Below are 23,865 nucleotides of genomic sequence, written 5' to 3'. Positions count from 1 at the left end.
CTCGAAACGGGAGTTGCAGAATAAACAGAGACTAGTTAAGGGTGAAGTGACGATGTGTGTTGGAAGTGGTTCCAAGATTGATATGATCATCATCGCACACTCCCTATACTTTCGGGATTAGTGTTGAACCTGAATAAGTGTTATTTGGTGTTTGCGTTGAGCATGAATATGATTTGATCATTTTTATTGTAATACGGTTATTCATTTAAGTAAGAGAATAAATTGTTGTTCTGTTTACATGAATAAAACCTTATATGGTTACACACCCAATGAAAATAGTTCGTTGGATCTCGATCGTAGTGATACACATAATCATAATATTGAAACCAAAAGATGCAAAGTTAATAATGATAGTGCAACTTATTTGTGGCACTGCCGTTTAGGTCATATTGGTGTAAAGCGCATGAAGAAACTCCATGATAATGGGTTTTTGGAATCACTTGATTATGAATCAGTTGATGCTTGTGAACCATGCCTCATGGGCAAGATGACTAAAATGCCGTTCTCCGGAACTATGGAGCGAGCAACTGACTTATTGGAAATAATACATACTGATGTATGAGATCCGATGAGTGTTAAGGCTCGCGGCGGGTATCATTATTTTCTGACCTTCACAGATGATTTGAGCAGATATGGGTATATCTACTTAATGAAACACAAGTCTGAAATATTTGAAAAGTTCAAAGAATTTCAGAGTGAAGTGGAGAATCATCGTAACAAGAAAATAAAAGTTTCTACGATATGATCGCAGAGGTAAAATATTTGAGTTACGAGTTTGGCCTTCAGTTAAAACAATGTGAAATAGTTTTACTACTCACGCCACCTGGAACACCACAGCATAATGGTGTGTCCGAACATTATAACCGTACTTTATTGGATATGGTGCGATCTATGATGTCTCTTATCGATCTACCACTATCGTTTTGGGGTTATGCATTAAAGACAGCTGCATTCACGTTTAAAAGGGCACCATCTAAGTCCGTTGAGACGACACAATCTGAATTGTGGTTTGGCAAGAAACCAAAGTTGTCGTTTCTTAAAGTTTGGGATTGTGATGCTTATATGAAAAAGTTTCATCCTGATAAGCTCAAACCCAAATCAGAGAAATATGTCTTCATAGGATACCCAAAGGAGACTGTTGGGTACACCTTCTATCACAAATCCGAAGGCAAGACTTTTGTTGCTAAATTCGGAGTTTTTCTAGAGAAGGAGTTTCTCTCGAAAGAAGTGAGTGGGAGGAAAGTAGACCTTGACGAGGTAACTGTACCCGCTCCCTTATTGGAAAGTAGTTCATCACAGAAATCTGTTCCTGTGACTACTACACCAATTAGTGAGGAAGCTAATGATGATGATCATGTAACTTCAGATCAAGTTACTACTGAATCTCATAGGTAAACTAGAGTGAGATCCGCACCAGAGTGGTACAGTAATCCTGTTCTGAAAGTCATGTTACTAGACCATGATGAACTTGCGAACTATGAGGAAGCGATGATGAGCCCAGATTCCGCGAAATGGTTTGAGGCCATAAAATCTGAGATATGATCCATGTACGAGAACAAAGTATGGACTTTGATGGATTTGCCCGATGATCGGCAAGCCACAGAAAATAAATGGATCTTCAAGAGGAAGACGGACGCTGATAGTAGTGTTACTATCTACAAAGCTAGAATTGTCGCAAAAGGTTTTCGACAAGTTCAAGGTGTTGACTACGATGAGATTTTCTCACTCGTATATATGCTTAAGTCTGTCCGAATCATGTTAGCAATTGCCGCATTTTATGAAATCTGGCAAATGGATAAACAAAACTGCATTCCTTAATGGATTTCTTAAAGAAGAGTTGTATATGATGCAACCAGAAGGTTTTGTCAATCCTAAAGGTGTTAACAAAATATGCAAGCTCCAACGATCCATCTATGGACTGGCGCAAGCATCTCGGAGTTGGAATATACGCTTTGATAAGTTGATCAAAGCATATAGGTTTATACAGACTTACGGTGAAGCCTGTATTTACAAGAAAGTGAGTGGGAGCACTACAACATTTCTGATAAGTATATGTGAACAACATATTGTTGATCGAAAATAATGTATAATTTTCTGGAAAGCATAAAGGAATATTTGAAAGGAGTTTTTCAAAGAAATACCTCGGTAAAGCTGCTTACATATTGAGCATCAAGATCTATAGAGATAGATCAAGACGTTTGATAAGTTTTTTCAATGAGTACATACCTTGACAAGATTTTGAAGTAGTTCAAAATGGAACAGTCAAAGAAAGAGTTCTTGCCTGTGTTGCAAGGTGTGAAATTGAGTAAGACTCAAAGCCCGACCACGGCAGAAGATAGAAATAGAATGAAAGTCATTCCCTATGCCTCAGCCATAGGTTCTATAAAGTATGTCATGCTGTGTACCAGATCTATTGTATACCCTACACTGTGTTAAGCAAGGGAGTACAATAGTGATCTAAGAGTAGATCACTGGACAGCGGTCAAAATTATCCTTAGTGGAATAAGGAAATATTTCTCAATTATGGAGGTGACAAAAAGGTTCGTCGTAAAAAGTTACGTCGATGCAAGTTTTAACACAGATCTGGATGACTCTAAGTCCCGATCTAGATACATATTGAAAGTGGGAGCAATAAGCTAGAGTAGCTTCGTGCAAAGCATTGTTGACATAGAAATTCGCAAAATACTTACGGATCTGAATGTGACAGACCCGTTGACTAAAATTATCTCACAAGCAAAACATGATCACACCTTAGTACTCTTTGGGTGTTAATCACATAGCGATGTGAACTAGATTACTGACTCTAGTAACCCTTTGGGTGTTGATCACATATCGATGTGAACTATGGGTGTTAATCACATGGTGATGTGAACTATTGCTGTTAAATCACATGGCGATGTGAAACTAGATTATTGACTCTAGTGCAAGTGGGAGACTGAAGGAAATATGCCCTAGAGGCAATAATAAAGTTATTATTTATTTCCTTATATCATGATAAATGTTTATTATTCATGCTAGAATTGTATTAACCGGAAACATAATACATGTGTGAATACATAGACAAACAGAGTGTCACTAGTATGCCTCTACTTGACTAGCTCGTTAATCAAAGATGGTTATGTTTCCTAGCCATTAACAAAGAGTTGTTATTTGATTAACGAGATCACATCATTAGATGAATGATCTGATTGACATGACCAATTCCATTAGCTTAGCACCCGATCGTTTAGTATGTTGCTATTGCTTTCTTCATGACTTATACATGTTCCTATGACTATGAGATTATGCAACTCCCGTTTGCCGGAGGAACACTTTGTGTGCTACCAAACGTCACAACGTAAATGGGTGATTATAAAGGTGCTCTACAGGTGTCTCCAAAGGTACATGTTGGGTTGGCGTATTTTGAGATTAGGATTTGTCACTCCGATTGTCGGAGAGGTATCTCTGGGCCCTCTCGGTAATACACATCACATAAGCCTTGCAAGCATTGCAACTAATGAGTTAGTTGTGAGATGATGTATTACAGAACGAGTAAAGAGACTTGCCGGTAACGAGATTGAACTAGGTATGGGATACCGACGATCGAATCTCGGGCAAGTAACATACCGATGACAAAGGGAACAACGTATGTTGTTATGCGGTCTGACCGATAAAGATCTTCATAGAATACGTAGGAGCCAATATGAGCATCCAGGTTCAGCTATTGGTTATTGACCGGAGACGTGTCTCGGTCATGTCTACATTGTTCTCGAACCCGTAGGGTCCGCACGGTTAAGGTTTCGATGACAATTATATTATGAGTTTATGAGTTTTGATGTACCGAAGTTAGTTCAGAGTCCCGGATGTGATCACGGACATGACGAGGAGTCTCGAAATGGTCGAGACATAAAGATTGATATATTGGACGGCTATATTCGGACACCGGAAGTGTTCCGGGTGATTTCGGAGAAAACCGGAGAGCCGGAGGGTTACCGGAACCCCCCGGGAGAAGTAATGGGCCATATGGGCCTTAGTGGAGAGAGAGGGGGGCAGCCAAAGGTGGGCCGCGCGCCTCCTCCCCCTGGTCCGAATTGGACTAGGAGAGGGAGGACTCCTACTAGGAGGAGGACTCCTCCTTGGCGCGCCATAGAGGGCCGGCCGGCCTCCTCCCCTTGATCCTTTATATACGGGGGCAGAAGGGCACCCCTTGACACACAAGTTGATCCACGTGATCATATTCTTAGCAGTGTGCGGTGCCCCCTTCCACCATAGTCCTCGATAATATTGTAGCGGTGCTTAGGCGAAGCCCTGCGACGGTAGTGCATCAAGAACGTCACCACGCCGTCGTGCTGACGGAACTCATCCCCGACACTTTGCTGGATCGGAGTCCGGGGATCGTCATCGAGCTGAACGTGTGCTAGAACTCGGAGGTGCCGTAGTTTCGGTGCTTGATCGGTCGGGTCGTGGAGACGTACGACTACATCAACCAAACGCTTCCGTTGTCGATCTACAAGGGTACGTAGATCACACTCTCCCCTCTCGTTGCTATGCATCACCATGATCTTGCGTGTGCGTAGGAATTTTTTTGAAATTACTACGTTCCCCAACATGGTCATGCTCCATTTTTGTCACACAAGAATTCTCTCATCATGCACAACCCCGATGACAAGCCAAGCAATTGTTTCATACTTTAGTAATCTCAAACTTTTTCAACTTTCACGCAATACATGAGCGTGAGCCATGGATATATCACTATGGGTGGAATAGAGTATAATGATGGGGGTTATGTGGAGAAGACAAAAAAGGACAAAGTCTCACATTGACGCGGCTAATCAATGGGCTAGGGAGATGCCCATCAATTTATGTCAATGCAAGGAGTAGGGATTGCCATGCAACAGATGCACTAGAGCTATAAATGTATGAAAGCTCAACAAAAGAAACTAAGTGGGTGTGCATCCAACTTGCTTGCTCACGAAGACCTAGGGCATTTTAGAAAGCCCATTGTTGGAATATAAAAGCCAAGTTCTATAATGAAAAATTCCCACTTGTATATGAAAGTGACAATACAAGAGACTCTCTATCATAAAGATCATGGTGCTACTTTGAAGCACAAGTGTGGAAAAAAGGATAGTAGCATTGTCCCTTTTTATTTCTTTTCTATTTTTTTGGCCTTTAATTTTTTTATTTGGCCTTTCTCCCTTCTTTTTTTATTTTTTTATTTGGGACAATGCTTTATTAATGATGATCATCACACTTCTATTTTTTTACAACTCAATGATTACAACTCGATACTAGAACAAGATATGACTCCATATGAATGCCTCCGGCGGTGTACCGGGATGGGCAATGAATCAAGAGTGACATGTATGATAAATTATGCATGGTGGCGTTGCCACAAATACGATGCCAACTACATGATCATGCAAGGCAATATGACAATGATGAAGCGTGTCATAATAAATGAAACGGTGGAAAGTTGAATGGCAATATATCTCGGAATGGCTATGGAAATGCCATAATAGGTAGGTATGGTGGTTGTTTTGAGGAAGATATAAGGAGGTTTGTGTGAGATAGAGCGTATCTTATCACGGGGTTTGGATGCACCGGTGAAGTTTGCACCAACTCTCAAGCTGAGAAAGGGCAATGCACGGTACCGAAGAGGCTTGCAATGATGGAAAGGTGAGAGTGCGTATAATCCATGGACTCAACATTAGTCATAAAGAACTCACATACTTATTGCAAAAATCTACAAGTCATCAAAAACCAAGCATTACGTGCATGCTCCTAGGGGGATAGATTGGTAGGAAAAGACCATCGCTTGTCCCCGACCGCCACTCATAAGGATGACAATCAAAGAACACCTCATGTTTCAAATTTGTTACACAACGGTTACCATACGTGGATGCTACGGGACTTGAAAACTTCAACACAAGTATTTCTAAAATTCACAACTACTCAACTAGCATGACTCTAATATTACCATCTTCATATCTCAAAACAATCATCAAGTATCAAACTTCTCATAGTATCCAATGCACTTTTATGAAAGTTTTTATTATACCAATCTTGGATACCTATCAGATTTGGACTAATTTTATAGCCAAAGAAAACTACCATGCTGGTCTAAAGGATTCTCAAAATAATATAAGTGAAGCATGAGAGATCAATATTTTTTATAAAATAAAACCACCACCTTGCTCTAAAATATATAAGTGAAGCACTAGAGCAAAATTCTCTAGCTCAAAAGATATAAGTGAAGCACATAGAGTATTCTAATAAATTATGATTCATGTGTGTCTCTCCCAAAAGGTGTGTACAGCAAGGATGATTGTGTTAAGCTATAAAGAAAAGACTCAAATCATAAGAGATGCTCCAAGCAAAACACATATCATGTGGTGAATAAAAATATAGCATCAAGTAAAGTTATCGATGGACGAAGACGAAAGAGGGGATGCCTTCCGGGGCATCCCCAAGATTAGGCTTTTGGTTATCCTTTAATTTTACCTTGGGGTTCCTTGGTCATCCCCAAGCTTAGGCTCTTTCCACTCCTTACTCCATAATCCATCAAATCTTTACCCAAAACTTGAAAACTTCACAACACAAAACTCAATAGAAAATCTCATGAGCTCCGTTAGTATAAGAGAACAAACCACCACTTAAGGTACTGTAATGAACTCATTATTTATTTATATTGGTGTTAAACCTACTGTATTCCAACTTCCCTATGGTTCATACCCCCCGATACTAGCCATAGATTCATCAAAATAAGCAAACAACACACGAAAAACAGAATCTGTCAAAAACAGAACAGTCTGTAGTAATCTGTAGGTTTCGAATACTTCTGTAACCCAAACAATTCTGAAATAAATTGGTGGATGTGAGGAATTTGTATATAAATCATCTGCAAAAAGAATCAACCTAATCGGACTCTCCAGTAAAAAAATGGCAGCAAATCGTGTGAGCGCTAAAGTTTCTGTTTTTACAGCAAGATTGCAAAAACTTCCCCAAGTCTTCCCAAAGGTTCTACTTGGCACAAACACTAATTAAAAGCATAAAACCACATCTAAACATAAGCTAGATGAATTATTCATTACTAAAAAGAACCAAAAATCAAGAAACAAAAATAAAATTGGGTTGTCTTCCAACAAGCGCTATCGTTTAACGCCCCTAGCTAGGCATAAGAACAAGAATAGATCTAGGTATTGTCATCTTTGGTATGCAATCCATAAGTGTCTCTCATAATAGATTCATAAGTTAATTTAATTTTTATTTCTAGGAAATTTTTCCATGCCTTTCCTTAACGGAAATTGGAATCTAATTTTTCCTTCTTTCATATCAATAATTGCACCAATCGTTCTAAGGAAAGGTCTATCAAAAATAATAGGACATGTAGGATTACAATCTATGTCAAGAACAATGAAATATATGTGCACATAATTCCTATTTGCAACTATAAGAACATCATTAATCCTTCCCACAGGTTTCTTAATGGTGGAATCCGTAAGATGCAAGTTTAAAGAACAATCATCAAATTCACGGAAACCTAACACATCACACAAAGTTTTTGGAATCGTGGAAACACTAGCACCCAAATCACATAAAGCATAGCATTCATGATCTTTAATATTAATTTTAATAGTAGGTTCCCACTCATCATAAAGTTTTCTAGGGATAGAAACTTCTAATTCAAGCTTTTCTTCATAAGATTGCATTAAAGCATCAACGATATGTTTAGTAAAAGCTTTATTTTGACTATAAGCATGAGGATAATTTAACACGGATTGCAACAAGGAAATACAATCTATTAAATAACAATTATCATAATCAAATTCCTTTAAATCCAAAATAGTGGGTTCATTGCTATGTAAAGTTTTGACCTCTTCAATCCCACTTTTACCAATTTTTGCATCAAGATCTAAAAACTCCAAATCATTGGGACGCCTTTTAACTAAAGTTGACTCATCTCCAGTCCCATCATTATCAATATTCATATTGCAAAAAAAATATTTAATAGGAGACACATGAATCACTTTTAGATCTTCATCATTATTATCATGAAAACTAGAAGAACACGCTTTCATAAAGCAATCTTTTTTTGCACGCATCCTAGCGGTTCTTTCTTTGCACTCATCAATGGAAATTCTCATGGCTTTGAGAGACTCATTGATATAATTATTAGGTGGAATAGATCTAAGTTTCAAAGAGTCAACATCAAGATAAATTATATCCACGTCCCTAGCCAACTCATCAATGTTAGACAATTTTTATTCAATCAAAGCATTGAAACTCTTTTGCGAACTAATAAATTCTTTAATACTAGATTCAAAATCAGAGGGCATCTTATTATAATTTCCATAAGAATTGTTGTAGAATTACCATAATTATTAGAGGAATTACTACGATATGGCCTAGGATTAAATTTTCCTCTATACGCATTGTTACCAAAATTGTTCCTACCAACAAAATTCACATCCATAGATTCATTATTATTCTCAATCAAAGTAGACAAAGGCATATCATTAGGATCAACAGGAGCACTCCTATTAGCAAAAAAATTCACAAGTTCATCCATCTTTCCACTCAAAACATTAATTTCTTCTATCGCATGAACCTTTTTACTAGTAGATCTTTCGGTGTGCCATTGAGAGTAATTAACCATAATATTATCTAGGAGTTTGGTAGCTTCTCCTAAAGTGATTTCCATAAAAGTGCCTCCCGCGGCCGAATCTAAAATATTTCTAGAAGCAAAATTCAATCCGGCATAAAATTTTTGTATGATCATCCATAAATTCAAACCATGAGTAGGGCAATTACGAATCATTAATTTCATCCTCTCCCAAGATTGTGCAACATGCTCATGATCTAGTTGCTTAAAATTTATAATATCGTTTCTAAGAGACATGATCTTAGCGGGAGGAAAATACTTAGAGATAAAATCATCTTTGCCTTATTCCAAGAATCAATACTATTTTTAGGCAAAGAAGAAAACCAAGTTTTAGCACGATCTCTAAACAAAAATAGAAATAGCTTCAATTTAACAATATCATTATCCACGTCCTTTTTCTTTTGCATGTCACACAAATCAATAAAGTTGTTTAGATGAGTAGCGACATCTTCATTAGGAAGGCCAACAAATTGATATTTCATGACAAGATTCAGCAAGGCGGTATTAATTTCATTCAGCATCGGTAAGGGGAGCAATCGGAGTGCTAATAAAATCATTATTGTTGGTATTGGAAAAATCACACAATTTAGTATTGTCTTGAGCCATTGTGACAAACAATCTAACACACAAGCACAGAATAAGAGAGTGAAAAATAGGCGAACGAAAAAAGAGGGTGAATAGAAAAGAGGGCAAATAAAATGGCAAGGGTGAAGTGGGGGAGAGGCAAACGGCAAACAATGTAATGCGAGGGATAAGAGTTTGTGATGGGTACTTGGTATATCTTGACTTGACTTGGCGTAGATCTCCCCGGCAATGGCGCCAGAAATCCTTCTTGCTACCTCTTGATCACTGCGTTAGTTTGCCCTTGAAGAGGAAAGGGTGATGCAACAAAGTAGCGTAAGTATTTCCCTCAGTTTTTGAGAACCAAGGTATCAATCCAGTAGGAGACTACACGCAAGTCGCCTTGCACCTACACAAACAAATAAGAACCTCGCAACCAACGCGATAAAGGGGTTGTCAATCCCTTCACGACGACTTGCAAAAGTGAGATCTGATAGAGATAATAAGATATATATATATATATACTTGGTATTTTTATGATATAGATTGAAAGTAAAGATTGCAAAGTAAAATAGATTGGAAACTTATATGATGGAAAATAGACCCGGGGCCATAGGTTTCACTACTGGTTTCTCTCAAAATAGCATAAGTATTACGGTGGGTGAACAAATTACTGTTGAGCAATTGATAGAAAAGTGCATAATTATGAGGATATCTAGGCATGATCATGTATATAGGCATCACGTCCGCGACAAGTAGACCGAAACGATTCTGCATCTACTACTATTACTCCACACATCGACCGCTATCCAGCATGCATCTAGAGTATTAATTCATAAGAACAGAGTAACGCATTAGGCAAGATGACATGATGTAGAGGGATAGACTCAAGCAATATGATATAAACCCCATCTTTTTATCCTCGATGGCAACAATACAATACGTGACTTGCTGCCCCTGTTGTCACTGGGAAAGGACACCACAAGATTGAACCCAAAGCTAAACACTTCTCCCATTGCAAGAAAGATCAATCTAGTAGGCAAAACCAAACTGATAATTCGAAGAGACTTGAAAAGATAACAAATCATACATAAAAGAATTCAGAGAAGAACCAAATATTGTTCATAGATAATCTTGATCATAAACCCACAATTCATCGGATCCTGACAAACACACCGCAAAAAGAATTACATCAAATAGATCTCCAAGAAGATCGAGGAGAACTTTGTATTGAGATCCAAAGAGAGAGAAGAAGCCATCTAGCTAATAACTATGGACCCGAAGGTCTGTGGTAAACTACTCACACATCATCGGAGAGGCTATGGTGTTGATGTAGAAGCCATCCGTGATTGATTCCCCCTCCGGCGGAGCTCCGAAAAAGGCCCCAAGATGGGATCTCTTGGGTACAGAAGGTTGCAACAGTGGAATAGGATTCCATGGTGCTCTCGGATGTTTTCGGGGTATATGAGTATATATAGGCGAAAGAAGTCGATCAGGGGAGCCACGAGGGGCCCACGAGGGTGGGGGGCATGCCTGCCCCCTGGGCGCACCTCCCTGCCTCGTGGCCTCCTCGATGCTTCCTTGACGTCCACTCTAAGTCTCCTGGATTTCATTTGTTCCAAAAATCACTCTCCCGAAGCTTTCATTCTGTTTGGATTCCGTTCGATATTCCTTTTTTGCGAAACACTGAAATAGGCAAAAAACAACAATTTGCATTGGGCCTTTGCTTAGTAGCTTAGTCCCAAAAATAATATAGAAGTGTATAATAATGCCCATTGAACATCCAAAACAGATAATATAATAGCATGGAACAATCAAAAATTATAGATACGTTGGAGACGTATCATAAGGGCGGCCGGAAGCAGACCTAGCCTCCCTAATACAAGAGTAGGCGTTCCGGTCCAATCCGACGCGCGTCGCTCAGTCGCTGACATCACGAAGGCTTCGGCTGATACCACGACATCGAGTGCCCATAACTATTCCCGCGTAGTTGTTCAGTGCGTATAGCCAAGTGGCAAGAATCAGATCAAATACCAAGATCTCGTTAATCGTGTTAATTGATGTCATCACGGACGTCGACCAGGACCAGGCCCACCTCTCACCTAGGTGGCCTCAACCTACCATGTCGCTCCGCCACAAAGATCCACACAGGGGGCCGTCGGGAAAGTATGTCATTTCAGCCCCCAATCCGTGAATCAACCGCGGGTACTCAATGAGCCGACCTATCATGGATTTGTCACGGCAGGTATCCTTAGTGTCAGGACTTAGTCGCGAGGCCAACACATCTATGTAGTAGCTTGAGAGGGGTTGCGTGGGACGAGAGACGCGAAGTTTTACCCAGGTTCGGCCCCTCACGGTGAAGGTAAAAGCCTACATCTTGCTTCATTGATATTGATGATGATGATCATGATTACAAGGGTGCTCTATCTCGTGAGCTATTGAGTTGTCTGTCTAAACCTAACTTGTCCAACTTGTCAACTTGTCCCTCTTGGGGTGTCCTTCCCCTCCTTATATAAGTTGGAGGGTCGGCTTACATGACTAGTCCTAGTAGGATTAGGATTACTCTATTACAAGTGGAGTCCTAGTCTTGCTTCCTTTGTAAGGGAATATTCCTTATGCTTTCCTCTTAAACCGACCCACCATAATACGAGCCGGCCCTCCATGAACCGCCTGTTGGGCCACCGGGTCTTCTCGCTCCTCTGACCCGCCGGTCGGGTCATCAATGAGTCACCTGGTTCGGCCGGGTCATCAGTGAGCGGAGAGATCCGGACGGTTCACCAGTGAGTCGCCAAATTAGGGTGGGTCACCAGTGAGTCGCCAAGTCCGGTCGAGTCATACATCCGGGTGGGTCATACTGCGGGGTGTATCCCCGAGATTAGCCCCCAGTTTAGCTTGGATTTATCCATGGTAAACTTATCCTGCAAAACAAACACAAGAACAAATTTGACAGGTTGTGCTCCGGGTTAACAGTTCTTGTAAGCCGGTACCTGATCACCCTTAAGTCCTTGTTATTTCCTCCTTCTGGAAAGTCTGGGTCAATAGACCAGCTTCATAATCAATTTGCTGACATTGGCTTCTCACAGAAATATATTGTGAAGAATATTTGATTCAGCTCCCAATACTTAACAAAAATATTGGTCTTGAAATACTCATCTGATTTTCAGCCGGCTTGAAGATGTAGAACTTGCCGGTTTATGATTACCACCATTGCTGGGTTATAAAAACTGATAATTCCGGGTCATGATTGTTGCCAACGCCGGTTCATGATTGTTTCCAACGCTGGTTCATGATTATTGATGACGCCGGGCTATGATTGTTGCAGACACTGGGTCATAATGATTGGTGACGCCGGGTCAATCTGGTTTGCTCAAAACAGAGAATTTGAAAATATTTCTCCCTTATATCTATGTTACCTGTAACCCCCAAGTCTTGAGCAGGACAAAGTGATGGCTTAAGACTTGCTTCAATATAAATATTACTACTTTGAAGAAATCCATGTTACTCATCTTCAGTCACTAGTCAAAACTGAACATTCCACATATGTAGCCCCCAAGTTCCGGGTTGTCATGCTTGCATCAACCTGGGACTTGTAATTGTCTTATGCTCACAAAAACTTCAACCAGTGTAGCCCCCAAGGGCTGGGTCATTATGCAGTAATGAGCAGGGACTTTATAAATATGATCATGTAGACTTGAACAACAACGTGTAGCCCCCAAGGGCCGGTTCAATAAGATAATATTGAGCTGGGACTTTATATATAGTTCGTTGATAATAACATCATATGATGTAATCTCCACCATGGGGCTTGAACCCACGTCCATATGGTTAAGAGCTTTGTACTCTACCAATTGAGTAGTGGATCTTTCAATATAATGAACTAAGGCTTGTGTACCTTGAATTTTTGACAGGAGCAATTGGTAGCCCCCAAGTGCCATGGTGCATGTTGGCAGTGACATGGGACTTGCATATTTGATGTAATCTCAATTTGAATAATGTAGCCCCCAAGTGCCGGGTCGTAAGCCTGCAGCGACTCGGGACTATTCCCTCCATTGTAAAAATAAATCATGTCCATTAATAAATTAATATCCATTGTGCTGAAGCGACTTTGAAGACCTCCATCATAATATTGGCTATTGATAACCATAATAAAAATCCAGCCATGTTGGCTATTAAATATTTGAATAATATAATCTAGTTTGGAAAACTGGATCCTGTGATATTGAATCGTACTGCCGATTTAAGATACATGTGTAGTAAGGGCGATAACCCAATTTTTAGAAGCCAAAACTTCCAAATGTTTATGATTGTCATATATGGCGACTTATCATCCAAAGTCAAACCGGGTTAATCGAAACCATATATATGCTTCAGATATGAACAAAAAGTCTCAAGACAAACCCAAAAGACTGTTTTCAAAAAACTTAAGCAAAATAGAAAGAAGAATTTGAGGCTTCTGATTCGAATACGATCAGTAAACCAGACCAAAGGGGTTAAGCTAGGATTCGAATACGATCATGTAGCCCCCAGTTGCTTTGGCGTTGCGCCGATCAAGAGGGTACCGACAGCTATGTTCTCTTTGGTTCAAATACGACCTATGTTTGAACAGGAAGCCCCCAAATGACCTTGAGAGGTTTTTAACGACCCTGATTCGAATACGATCCAAGTCGGACCCAAAAGGGGTTAAGCTATGATTCGAATACGATCAAGAAGCCCCTAGTGAGTTTGGCATTGCTCCGATCAAGAGGGTACCGACAGCTATGTTCTCTTCGGTGCGAATACGACCTATGTTTGAACAGGAAGCCCCCAAATGACCTGTAAATGTGGCTATGAGCCGGATCAAAGGGTAATCATAGCTTAGCTCAGTAAGCCGGAAGCCCCCAAGTGATATATTTCTGAGCTATGCTCGCCGGGTGCCTATGTTTGAGTTGTGTTGTGCAACAAACTCTCTTTGCTCCCTGTAATTTTTCCTGAAAACTCGAACTTGCGAGAGATGAATTCTTTTTAAACCGGATATTTAGAGCTTCAAAGCTTTGTGGGAGACATGTTTACCTTGGGCCGGATTGTAAATCGAATCATCATTGTGAGCCAGAAATTTTCTGACGGCCTTTAAATTTTTACCAATATGGCGGTAGCCTCCGGGACCGGATTATCTTCCCTCCAATGACCCGGGGTCTTGAATCTCACGATATTTGCTAAGTCGTGTCATCATAGCCCCCGAGTCTTAAGACTACTCAAGGACTTGTCTTGAGATTCTCCATTTTTGACCGTGATATAAACCGGTATAAGTCATTCAATAGCTTAGTGTTATAATAATCCCTTTTGCAGTAGACAACTTGTCCTGCATTAGAGAACTTGCAAGCCAGAGTAATTGCTCTTTTTTAAAAGAAAGCAATATGTAATATAAAAAATATACTGAATGAATTTCACCTGATATGTTAGGCCAGGAAATATTCGCCGCGGAGTTGGTGATCACCACGGCAAAGTTGAAAATAATCACGGGCGAGTCGGGCGCGGCAGCAAACAGATGAGTCGGCCTTCAATCACAGGCACGGTAACCCGTGCAGATGAGCAAGTCAATCGCAAGCGCGGTAAGCTGGGCCAGTTGGCTGTGGCATTATAATCCGATGCGGACGGGAAAGTAATCGTAGGCACAGTAAACCGCACGGACGGGCGAGTTGATGTAGACCCGGCCATAGGGGCGGCGACTTGTGCACGTCTGTTCATCGGGTAGTGTGGCTCGGACGAAAACGTCGCTGCGGAATGTTGCCAGTGCATGCTCCATACTTGCAGCATAACACCTCATCTGTAATGAACAATTATCCTGCGAAATAATACCACAGACCAGAGTAATTGTTCACACAAAAATTAATACGTGCTATTAAAACAGACTGAACGGATATCACCTAATGTTTTGTCAGGCGAATGCGGACACAACTCGTCTGACATGCGTGCAGCAATTAGGAGTACTAAATAGCACTAATTGATGCCCACGTGCTTGCCCTTTGACTGATGCGACAGGTTGTGTTGTTTGATCAATCAGCAGTACTGGCCCACTTTGTTTCCTTTGGCCTCATCTTATCCTTTTCCTTTGTGAGAGAAGCATACGGGAGCAACCAACACTTTGAGGCTACTGGGACAAAGCTCCGAAACGGCCGACATACGTGCTTCATCTAGCACTTTCCATGTTCTAAGAGCAACTCTAACAGATCTTGAAAAATGCCTGACACGTAAAAATTCCGGCGAGTATGCGGACTCAGGCTAATTTTGCGGTCAGAACAGACCCCGCATACTCGTCCGGCCAGCAAAAACTTTTGCCGCAGCCCGCAAACCGCTCCCCCCCGAGCGCTATAAGTGTGGTTCCGCGACCCTTTTGCGGGTCCAAACCCTATCCACCCGCCGCCGCGAGCCACCCGATTCCCCTTTCCCCTCTCCCAATTTCTCGCCACCGGCGACCCTCCGCCCCGCCTCCAGCCGCCATGTGGGGGCGAATGTGGAGCTCCGGACGCGGCTCTGGCAGCAGATCCGGCCGGGAGAGGGACCCAGAGCGCGAGCGGCGCGTCCGGTCCGACGGCATGAGGAAGCGCGGCACGCGGAAGTGGACCAACCACGAGCTGTCACCGCCGGCGAGTTTCGACCGCCGCGAGACGGAGGAGAACGTCCGTCGGCGCGCATCCTTCTCCTCTGCACGGTCTTCCTACGCCGGATCCTCCTCCTCCTCCGTCGCGGGCTTCCTCCCCGTGAAGAGGGAGTGGTCGGACGAGGAGGAGGAACCGGAGCCGCCGGCGCCGTTCGGCTTCCTCCCGATGAAGGAGGAGCCCGAGGAGCCCACTCCGCTCGGCCGCCACGGAGTCATCGGGCCTGAGGACTACGTCGCGGATTTCGACACCGTCGCCGCTGCCATCGCCGAGCGGAGCGTGCAGGAGGAGGAGGAGCGTTGGCGCCACACCGAGGAGCTCGAAGCCCTCGAGTGGTGGCAGGCGGTCGCCGACAACGTCGCCGCCAACGAGAAGGCGGAGGAGTGGCGCCGCATCCGCAAGGAGCAGTCGGAGAAGTACGTTGATCTCTGCAGCTCCGGCGAGGAGGATTGAACGTCCGGCTTCTCTCCGGCGTCGTCCAGTTGCCGCGACCTCGCCGCCGTCCGATCCGACCCCCTAGTACTAGTTTAACGTAGTATGTAGTATAACTATGCTTCTAGTTGTGATGAATTATGTAGTATGCCATGAACAATGTAGTATGTGATGAACTCTGTTCATGCAATTTCTCCCGCGAAACATTTTTTTCAAATTATGCAGGTTTAGATATGGGTTCTGCTCGGCCACATATGATTTTGACCCGAAAAACGATTTTCATGAACCCACAAACGCGTTTTGCGGGTTGTATTTTTGCGGGGTCTGCTAGAGTTGCTCTAACAAAGTATCAGAAAACTTGCAGGCGTATGTGCTACTCCCGGCCTCCGCTCTGCTCTGTCTGTACCATATACACGCAAACACAACTAGCACTAGCTAGCAAACATGGGCGAGGGCACATAGGCCACGAAAACAAGCTCTGTGAGGATTTGTCTGTGGTTGTAGAACTGGGCACCAGCGACTTGACGTGGCCACTGGCGGCTCACACTAGAGTCATCCGGCTGGACTAGAGTCTAGGCCGGCGCGTAGCGGCGGGTTGGAGTCATCCGGTTGGGGTCTTGCAACGGCCTCTACCTCTCCAGCTCACCTCACTTATTAGCCACACCTGAGGCAGACACCCGTGAGAGGCGACCCGTAGGCCGGCGGCGACTTGGAGCGGTGTAGTCACGGCGCCGGCAGCTCGGCACGGCTGCGGGTGTGGTGTCCCCTGGTGAGGCAGAGCGAGGCAGGTTGGAGGCGTGCGGGCGGCGGCTCGCGAGCAAAGGCGACTTGATGCCGCAGAGACGGCACGTTGCTCATAGTGCGGCTCGACGGCTACCGCGAGGCAAATCCATGGTGGCGGTTTAGCTCAGACCAACCCGCAACAGTGAGGAGGAGGCAATTCAAGGTCATGGCAGGGAGCGCACACCCGGCGAGAAAAAGTACGGGTCAAGATCACGGCCGCGGGGCGACTCGATCTTTGAACTGCAGTTGGGCCTTGGGCGACTTAGAAGCAGAGACGAGGTCGCTGAATTCGTAGGCTGCTCGGAGGCGGGGTTTGAAGTTTCTACAAAAAACTGGCTCAAGGCCCTGGATGGCGGCTCAAAGACCTACTCCGGCGAGGGCGGTGTGTCAATGTGCTCAGCGCGGCAAAGTATGACTCACCATATAAGGTGAGGCAGCGAGGTGGAGGCGGCTCATGGCCGGATGTCAGCGCCGCGACTAACAAGAAGAGCAAGGGAACCGCTGCCATGACGACAGGAGACCAGAGTGCCACCATGGCAGCGAGCCCGGCCCAAGACGGCTACGTGGCGAGAAGGATCTCCAACAGGCCCAAGAGAATCATTCAGCCCAACAGAAGGTTCATCGGGCCTGGCTGGACCCACTGACCGCGTCGCTGCTACCAGCTACTTAGTCGAGAAGCATCGATTGGATTGGCATCCATAGGGATCAGGCAAAGGACGGCGGCTCTCTTCCTCACCTACTTTCCCTTTCCTTCCTTCTTCCGCAAGAACACCATCGATGTATGAACTGAGTTGCATTCTTGAGGGTGTAATAGATCGATCCGATAACCTAACATCCTGGCATCAGAGACCACCGCCACAACCAATCTCCGCCGCGACATCCTGGAAACTCGCCAACACGTCCACGCTCGGCAAGTCCTCCTCGCCGCCATGGATCCGGCACTCAAGGAGTACCTCGACAAGCTCCATCAGGACGCGAAGAGCGACTCCGCAAGCGTCCTCAAGCAGCTGCAAGCGCAGACGTCGTAGATCGAAGATCTTCTCTGGTGGAAACCCGATCTAGAAGCCCGCTTCACCAAGCTGGAGAACACGGTCGCCCTGATGCAAGCGACCCCTCCCCAACCAGCCGCACCGCCTTCGTCGCGTGGAGCGACGACCCAAGTTCCTCCGCCGCCGCTGCTTCAAGCACGAGGAATACTCCACGGGCCCAGTGGCCACGGCGACGTCGATCTCACCGGGGGGCTTCCGTCGGTGACCATCGAGTCACCGGCGGCACTCCCGGTCACGGGTACGTCTCAGCACCTGACACTCTCCCCTCCAGAACCCATATCTCCATCATTCCTCGCCAATTTGGGGCAGAATCCACCTCCTATGAGTTTCCCTGTGTTCACCGGCGAGAACCCGCAGCTCTGGAAAACGCTCTGTGAGCAATATTTCCAGATGTTCGCCGTTCATGATGCATACCGCGTTCCTATGGCAATTTTGAACTTCTCGGGCCCTGCGGGCATCTGGCTCCAGTCAGTTCAGAAGAAACTGATTGGGCTAGATTGGGAGTCGTTCACATCCTTACTCTGCACCCGATTCGGGTGCGACAAACACCAGATGCTCATCCGTCAGTTTTATGCTATCAAACAACATACTACTGTCACGTATTTCATCGAGCGATTTGAATCACTGATGAATCACCTCATTTCATACTCTGAAAGTACTCACCCATATTTTTTCCTGACACGCTTTGTCGAGGGATTGCGACCGGACATCCGCGCGGTGGTGCTCGTGCAGCGACCACCGGACCTAGACACGGCTTGTTCGCTGGCCCTACTTCAGGAGGAAGTGGCCGACGGTGACTTGCCCTACAGGCGCTTCTCTAACACCAGCCAAGGGACAAGCCACGTGGTCAGATCGACTCCACCTTCCTTCTTCAGTCGACCAGCGACACCTGCGCTGGCTCTGAAGATAGGCGTGGGACCGATGCAGCTCGGGCCACATCTGAAACAAGCAAGATCGCGGCACTGCGTCAGTTCCAACGAGCTAAGGGGCTTTGTTTCAAATGCAGCAAACGCTGGGGCAAAGACCATGTGTGCCCACCAACGGTACAAATGCACATTGTCGACGAACTGCTTGCCATGTTCAGCCTGGATGATCCAACTGGTGACTTACCACCCGATTCGCCCGTTTCTGAAGAAGAGAACCTGTGCACTATCTCACGTCAGGCTGAAGACGGATCATCAGACCCCGGGGTCCTGCAACTGCAAGCATGGGTGCAAGGGCAAGAAATACTGCTGTTGGTGGACTCGGGCAATTCAACATCTTTTGTTGACAGCACCCTCACGGCCAAGCTTACTGGAGCTACTTCTTTGCCGAGGCCATGCCGCGTGCGAGTTGCAGATGGAGCTACCATTCCTTGCACTCGTTACATACCTGCATGTCAATGGGTCACACAAGGACACGAGTTCCAAACAGACTTCAAAATCCTCAAGCTGGGATCGTACGATGCTATCCTTGGTATGGACTGGCTCCGCAAGCACAACCCTATGAACATTGACTGGATCGAGCAATACCTGACAGTCATTACACCTGAAGGCCAACTGAAACTGTCTGCAATTTCTTCAGATCAAACACAATGCTCTGTCATATCAGCCCCAGAACTGCTCAAAGCTTGTAAAAAAGGCTCGGTTGCTCATGTTGTGCACCTGAATTTGCTGGATGGAAGCAGCAAAACTGATACCCCAATACCAACTGAAGTTCTGCGTTTACTTGAACAGTTCACTGATGTGTTTGAAGACCCGAGGTGCCTGCCTCCGCGACGCGAATGTGATCATAGAATTCCCTTGATGGCAGGAGCACAACCAGTTAACCTGCGGCCGTACCGATATAAGCCTGAACTCAAGACAGAAATTGAGCAGCAGGTGCAAGAGCTACTCGATGCCGGCATCATTCAAAAAAGCTCCAGCCCGTTCTCATCTCCAGCGCTACTTGTTAAGAAGAAGGATGGTACGTGGCGTCTCTGCATTGATTATCGATGACTTAATTCCATGACGGTGGCCAGCAAGTACCCAATTCCTCTCATCGACGAGCTACTGGATGAACTTGCGGGCGCCAAATGGTTCTCCAAATTGGACCTACGCGCGGGGTTCCATCAAATCAGAATGGAAGAAGGCGAAGAGTACAAAACGGCATTCCAAACCCATTCTGGGCATTGGGAGTACCGCGTCGTGCCATTCGGGGTCACCGGAGGGCCATCTACATTCAACGGCGCCATAAACACCACTCTCCGCCCTGTAAACCGTGTCTGTGCTATCTCATTCTTCGATGACATTCTCATCTTCAGCAAGACGCTGAAAGAGCACATTCAGCACATCAAGCAAGTATTGCAGTTGCTTCGAGCAGATCATTGGCAAGTGAAGCAATCTAAGTGCTCATTCCCACAGCGACAGATATCTTACCTTGGACACGTCATCAACGAACATGGGGTTTCCACCGACCCCAGCAAGATTCAGACAATTGAGAACTGGCCAACACCCACTTGCGCTAAGGAGGTGTGCGGGTTCCTAGGACTGGCAGGGTACTACAGGAAGTTCGTTCAGCACTTTGGAATCATAGCGCGACCGCTTTTCAATCTGCTCAAGAAAAATCATTAGTTTGTTTGGACCAGTGATACACAGCAAGCATTCGATGCTCTGAAGCAGAAATTGATCACAGCTCCTGTATTGCAACTGCCAAATTTCAAGAAAACCTATAGCATATGGAGTGGGTGCAGTTCTTCAACAAGAAGGTCATCCCATAGCATATATGAGCAAACCCCTCGGTCCCAGAAACAGAGGGCTATCCACATACGAAAAGGAATGAATGGCGATCCTTATGTCCATAGAGCAATGGCACCCCTACCTGCAGAATGAAGAGTTCATAATCCGGACAGATCATCGAAGTCTAGTCCATCTCGATGACCAACACCTCTCCACCCCGTGGCAGCAGAAGGCGTTCACTAAGCTTCTTGGTATGCGCTACAAAATTTGCTATCGCCCAGGCGCTACGAACTCAGCTGCAGACGCGCTGTCGTGACGAGCACCTGATGAAACAGTGACAGCAATTTCAGTCTGCAAACCAGTGTGGCTGGACGATATCGTAGCAAGCTATGAGAACAACCCACAAGTTCAGACGATTATCAGTGATCTTGAACGCCGACCGGACCCCAAGTAGCGTTTCTCCATGCGCGATGGCCTGCTATACTTCAGAGACAGGCTCTGGCTGGGTGGTTCCCCCTCCCTCCAACATTGCATGCTTCAGGCCTTCCATGATAGTACAGTGGGTGGCCACTCCGGCGTGCCCGTTACCTATCGCCGCCTCCGCCACCTCTTCGCCTGGCCAAAGATGAAAGAGCACACCAGACGGTACGTGCAGTCCTGCTCAGTCTGTTAGCAGGCCAAACCAGAGCGCGTGTGCTACCTTGGCTTGCTCGAACCACTTCCAATTCCAGACGATGCATGTAAGGTGGTGACCATGGATTTCATCAACGGACTACCATCATCAGGCAAGTTCAATTGTATCCTTGTTGTGGTGGATAAGTTCACACGCTACACGCACTTCTTGCCCCTCAGTCACCCTTTCACGGCTGCCAAAGTTGCTCACTCTTACCTGGAGAATGTGTACAAACTACACGGGCTACCTGAAGCTATCATCTCCGACAGAGATCCAGTATTCACCAGCAGTTTCTGGCGCGAGCTGTTCAAGACAATTGGCACGGAACTCAACATGAGCACACCGTACCACCCGCAAATTGACGGGCAAACGGAGCGCGTTAACCAGTGCTTGGAAATTTTTCTCCGGTGCTTCAACACTACAAAAAAAAGACACATCCGTGACATTTTGGGCCGAATGAAATTTTTTTCTGTCATACATATGACACTTCTATGACGATAATTGTGACAAAACCCGGTATCATCATAGATGTGGTGGGCTCCTACTTCTATGACAAAAAATCATGACAGCAAATGGGCTTTTCGTCCTGGGCGGGCCGGAGACGCAGCTGCATGACATTCTTTGGGCCGTCAATGACGGAAAAAACCGTGGTAGAAGCGAGGGGGGGGGGGGATTTCGGGGAGTTCCCGGTTACAGTGGGAGGTCGGGGGCCGAGCGATGCGCGTTTCTCTCGTACACGTACGCGCGTGTGTGCGAGGCGTTGGCTCTAACTGAACCCGAGCGAGGCGTTGGGCTCTAACTGAACCCAAGCGATTGCACTGCAGGCTACGCGTTACTGAACCCGGGCGATCGATCGATGGCTGTTAACTGAACCTGATCGAGCGATTCCTTTTCTACTGCTGCTAACTGAAGCCGATCGATGGGATGAACAGTGAGCATTGCGGGGGGGTGGGGGTTTAGATGAACAGTGAGCGGTGGCGTTGCCTCTGGATGAACAGGACCCCGTGGTGTGGTGGAGGGCTGGATGAACAATAGACGGTGGAGGGGTGCTCGTGGAGGGGTGGATGAACAGGACCCCGTGGTGTGGAGGGCGGGATGAACAGTAGACGGTGGAGGGGTGCCCGTGGAGGGGTGGTTGAACAGGACCCCGTGGTGTGGAGGGCTGGATGAATAGTACACGGTGGAGGGGTGGTTGAACAGTAGCCGGTGGAGTAGCGCGCGGTGGAGGCTGGATGAACAGGAGCCCGTGGAGGCTGGAGGAGGTCGACGGTGGATGAACAGTAGCTCATGGAGGCTGGAGGGGGTCGACGGTGGAGATGAACAGTATCCCGTGGAGTCCCGTTTTGCGGTACGCCACGCCCCTCCCGATGAACAGGACCCCCGTTTCGACCGTAGCGCTCCAACACAAGTCCGTTTCCTCTGTTTTGCAGTATGCCACACCCCTCCCGATCAACAGGACCCCCGTTTCGACCGTAGGAGGTCCGTTTCCTCCGTTTGTCCGTTCCGACCCAGACATGTACACGAGCCATCGCCATACGTATGCGCGAGTAGGCGTTCGAGACCCCTCCTGTATGTACACATACGTGGCCGTATTCTCTTTCTTGCACCCTGGCCGCTGTACGTACGTGTACATGCTACGTGCGCGCCTCTACTATGACACGTGTGCGCCTCTACTACGACACGTGCGCGCCTCTACATCGACCAGTATGTACGTACACGTTCGCGACCAGAATGTCAACGCTACGTACACTTCGACCAGGTGGGTCCCGACTGTCAGGCACTTCCTTGCCTGCGAAGATGTAGCTGGTGGGTCCCAGCAGTCAGGGAGGCGAAATACGGTGGCCCGTCCAGTGGGTCCCCGCTGTCAGGTGGAGGAATAATTATTTTGCACGTAATAAGGAGGCATTTCCTTGCTGCGGCCGTGGACCCAACTGTCAGCCTCTCCACATACAGTCCAGGTACGATGGTAGCCGTTCCTTGACCATGTTGACCACGCCGCGCCGAGAGCACCAGGGCGGTGGACGACGGAGAGGCCTAGGAAGGGGACGACACGGAGCCGGGGAAGACGCGACAATGGATGCCCACGCGTAGAGGAGTACGAGGGCACTAGTTCGCTGCGGTGTGAGGCTGCCGTCGCCGCAGAGTAACAGGGGGTGTGGGTGAGTAGAGGGATGGCCTGGCCAGCGGTGGGAGTAGTAGGGGGCGGTGAGGCCTCCGCCGCATCGCAGCCGGCCACGGGAGGCAGGAGCACGAGGCACGATCGGCGCTGGTTTGGGCGGCTGGAGCAAGAAGACCAGAGGTTGAAGAAGCACGACGGCCGTTGGATGGACATCGTACGGTCACTGGAGCTAGCATCGTGCATATTGACTAAGTTGACAAAGCCCTCCGTCCC

The 23,865-nt window shown here is 45.9% G+C and overlaps 1 protein-coding gene and 1 pseudogene across 1 annotated transcript; both read left to right on the top strand.

Moving 5' to 3' along the window:
- Positions 1–15,681: 15,681 nt before the first annotated feature.
- Positions 15,682–16,293, top strand: LOC147970582 (uncharacterized). The gene has a single exon (XM_087522675.1). The coding sequence runs from the start codon at positions 15,682–15,684 to the stop codon at positions 16,291–16,293; it is 612 nt and encodes a 203-aa protein (XP_087378801.1).
- A 190-nt stretch (positions 16,294–16,483) lies between these two features.
- Positions 16,484–20,080, top strand: LOC147970581 (uncharacterized; annotated as a pseudogene).
- The last annotated feature ends 3,785 nt before the right edge of the window (positions 20,081–23,865 follow it).

The sequence above is a fragment of the Triticum urartu genome, chromosome 5A, assembly GCF_056163025.1.
Source record: "Triticum urartu cultivar PI428250 chromosome 5A, HENAU_Tu73, whole genome shotgun sequence".
Classification (NCBI taxonomy): domain Eukaryota; kingdom Viridiplantae; phylum Streptophyta; class Magnoliopsida; order Poales; family Poaceae; genus Triticum; species Triticum urartu.
Note: the sequence above shows the minus strand (reverse complement) of the source record. Positions and strands in the feature narration are given on the sequence as shown.

What these genes read in the sequence shown, in the direction of transcription:
- LOC147970582 (XM_087522675.1), top strand. Translation starts at nt 15,682, where the DNA reads ATGTGGGGGCGAATGTGGAGCTCCGGACGCGGCTCTGGCAGCAGATCC.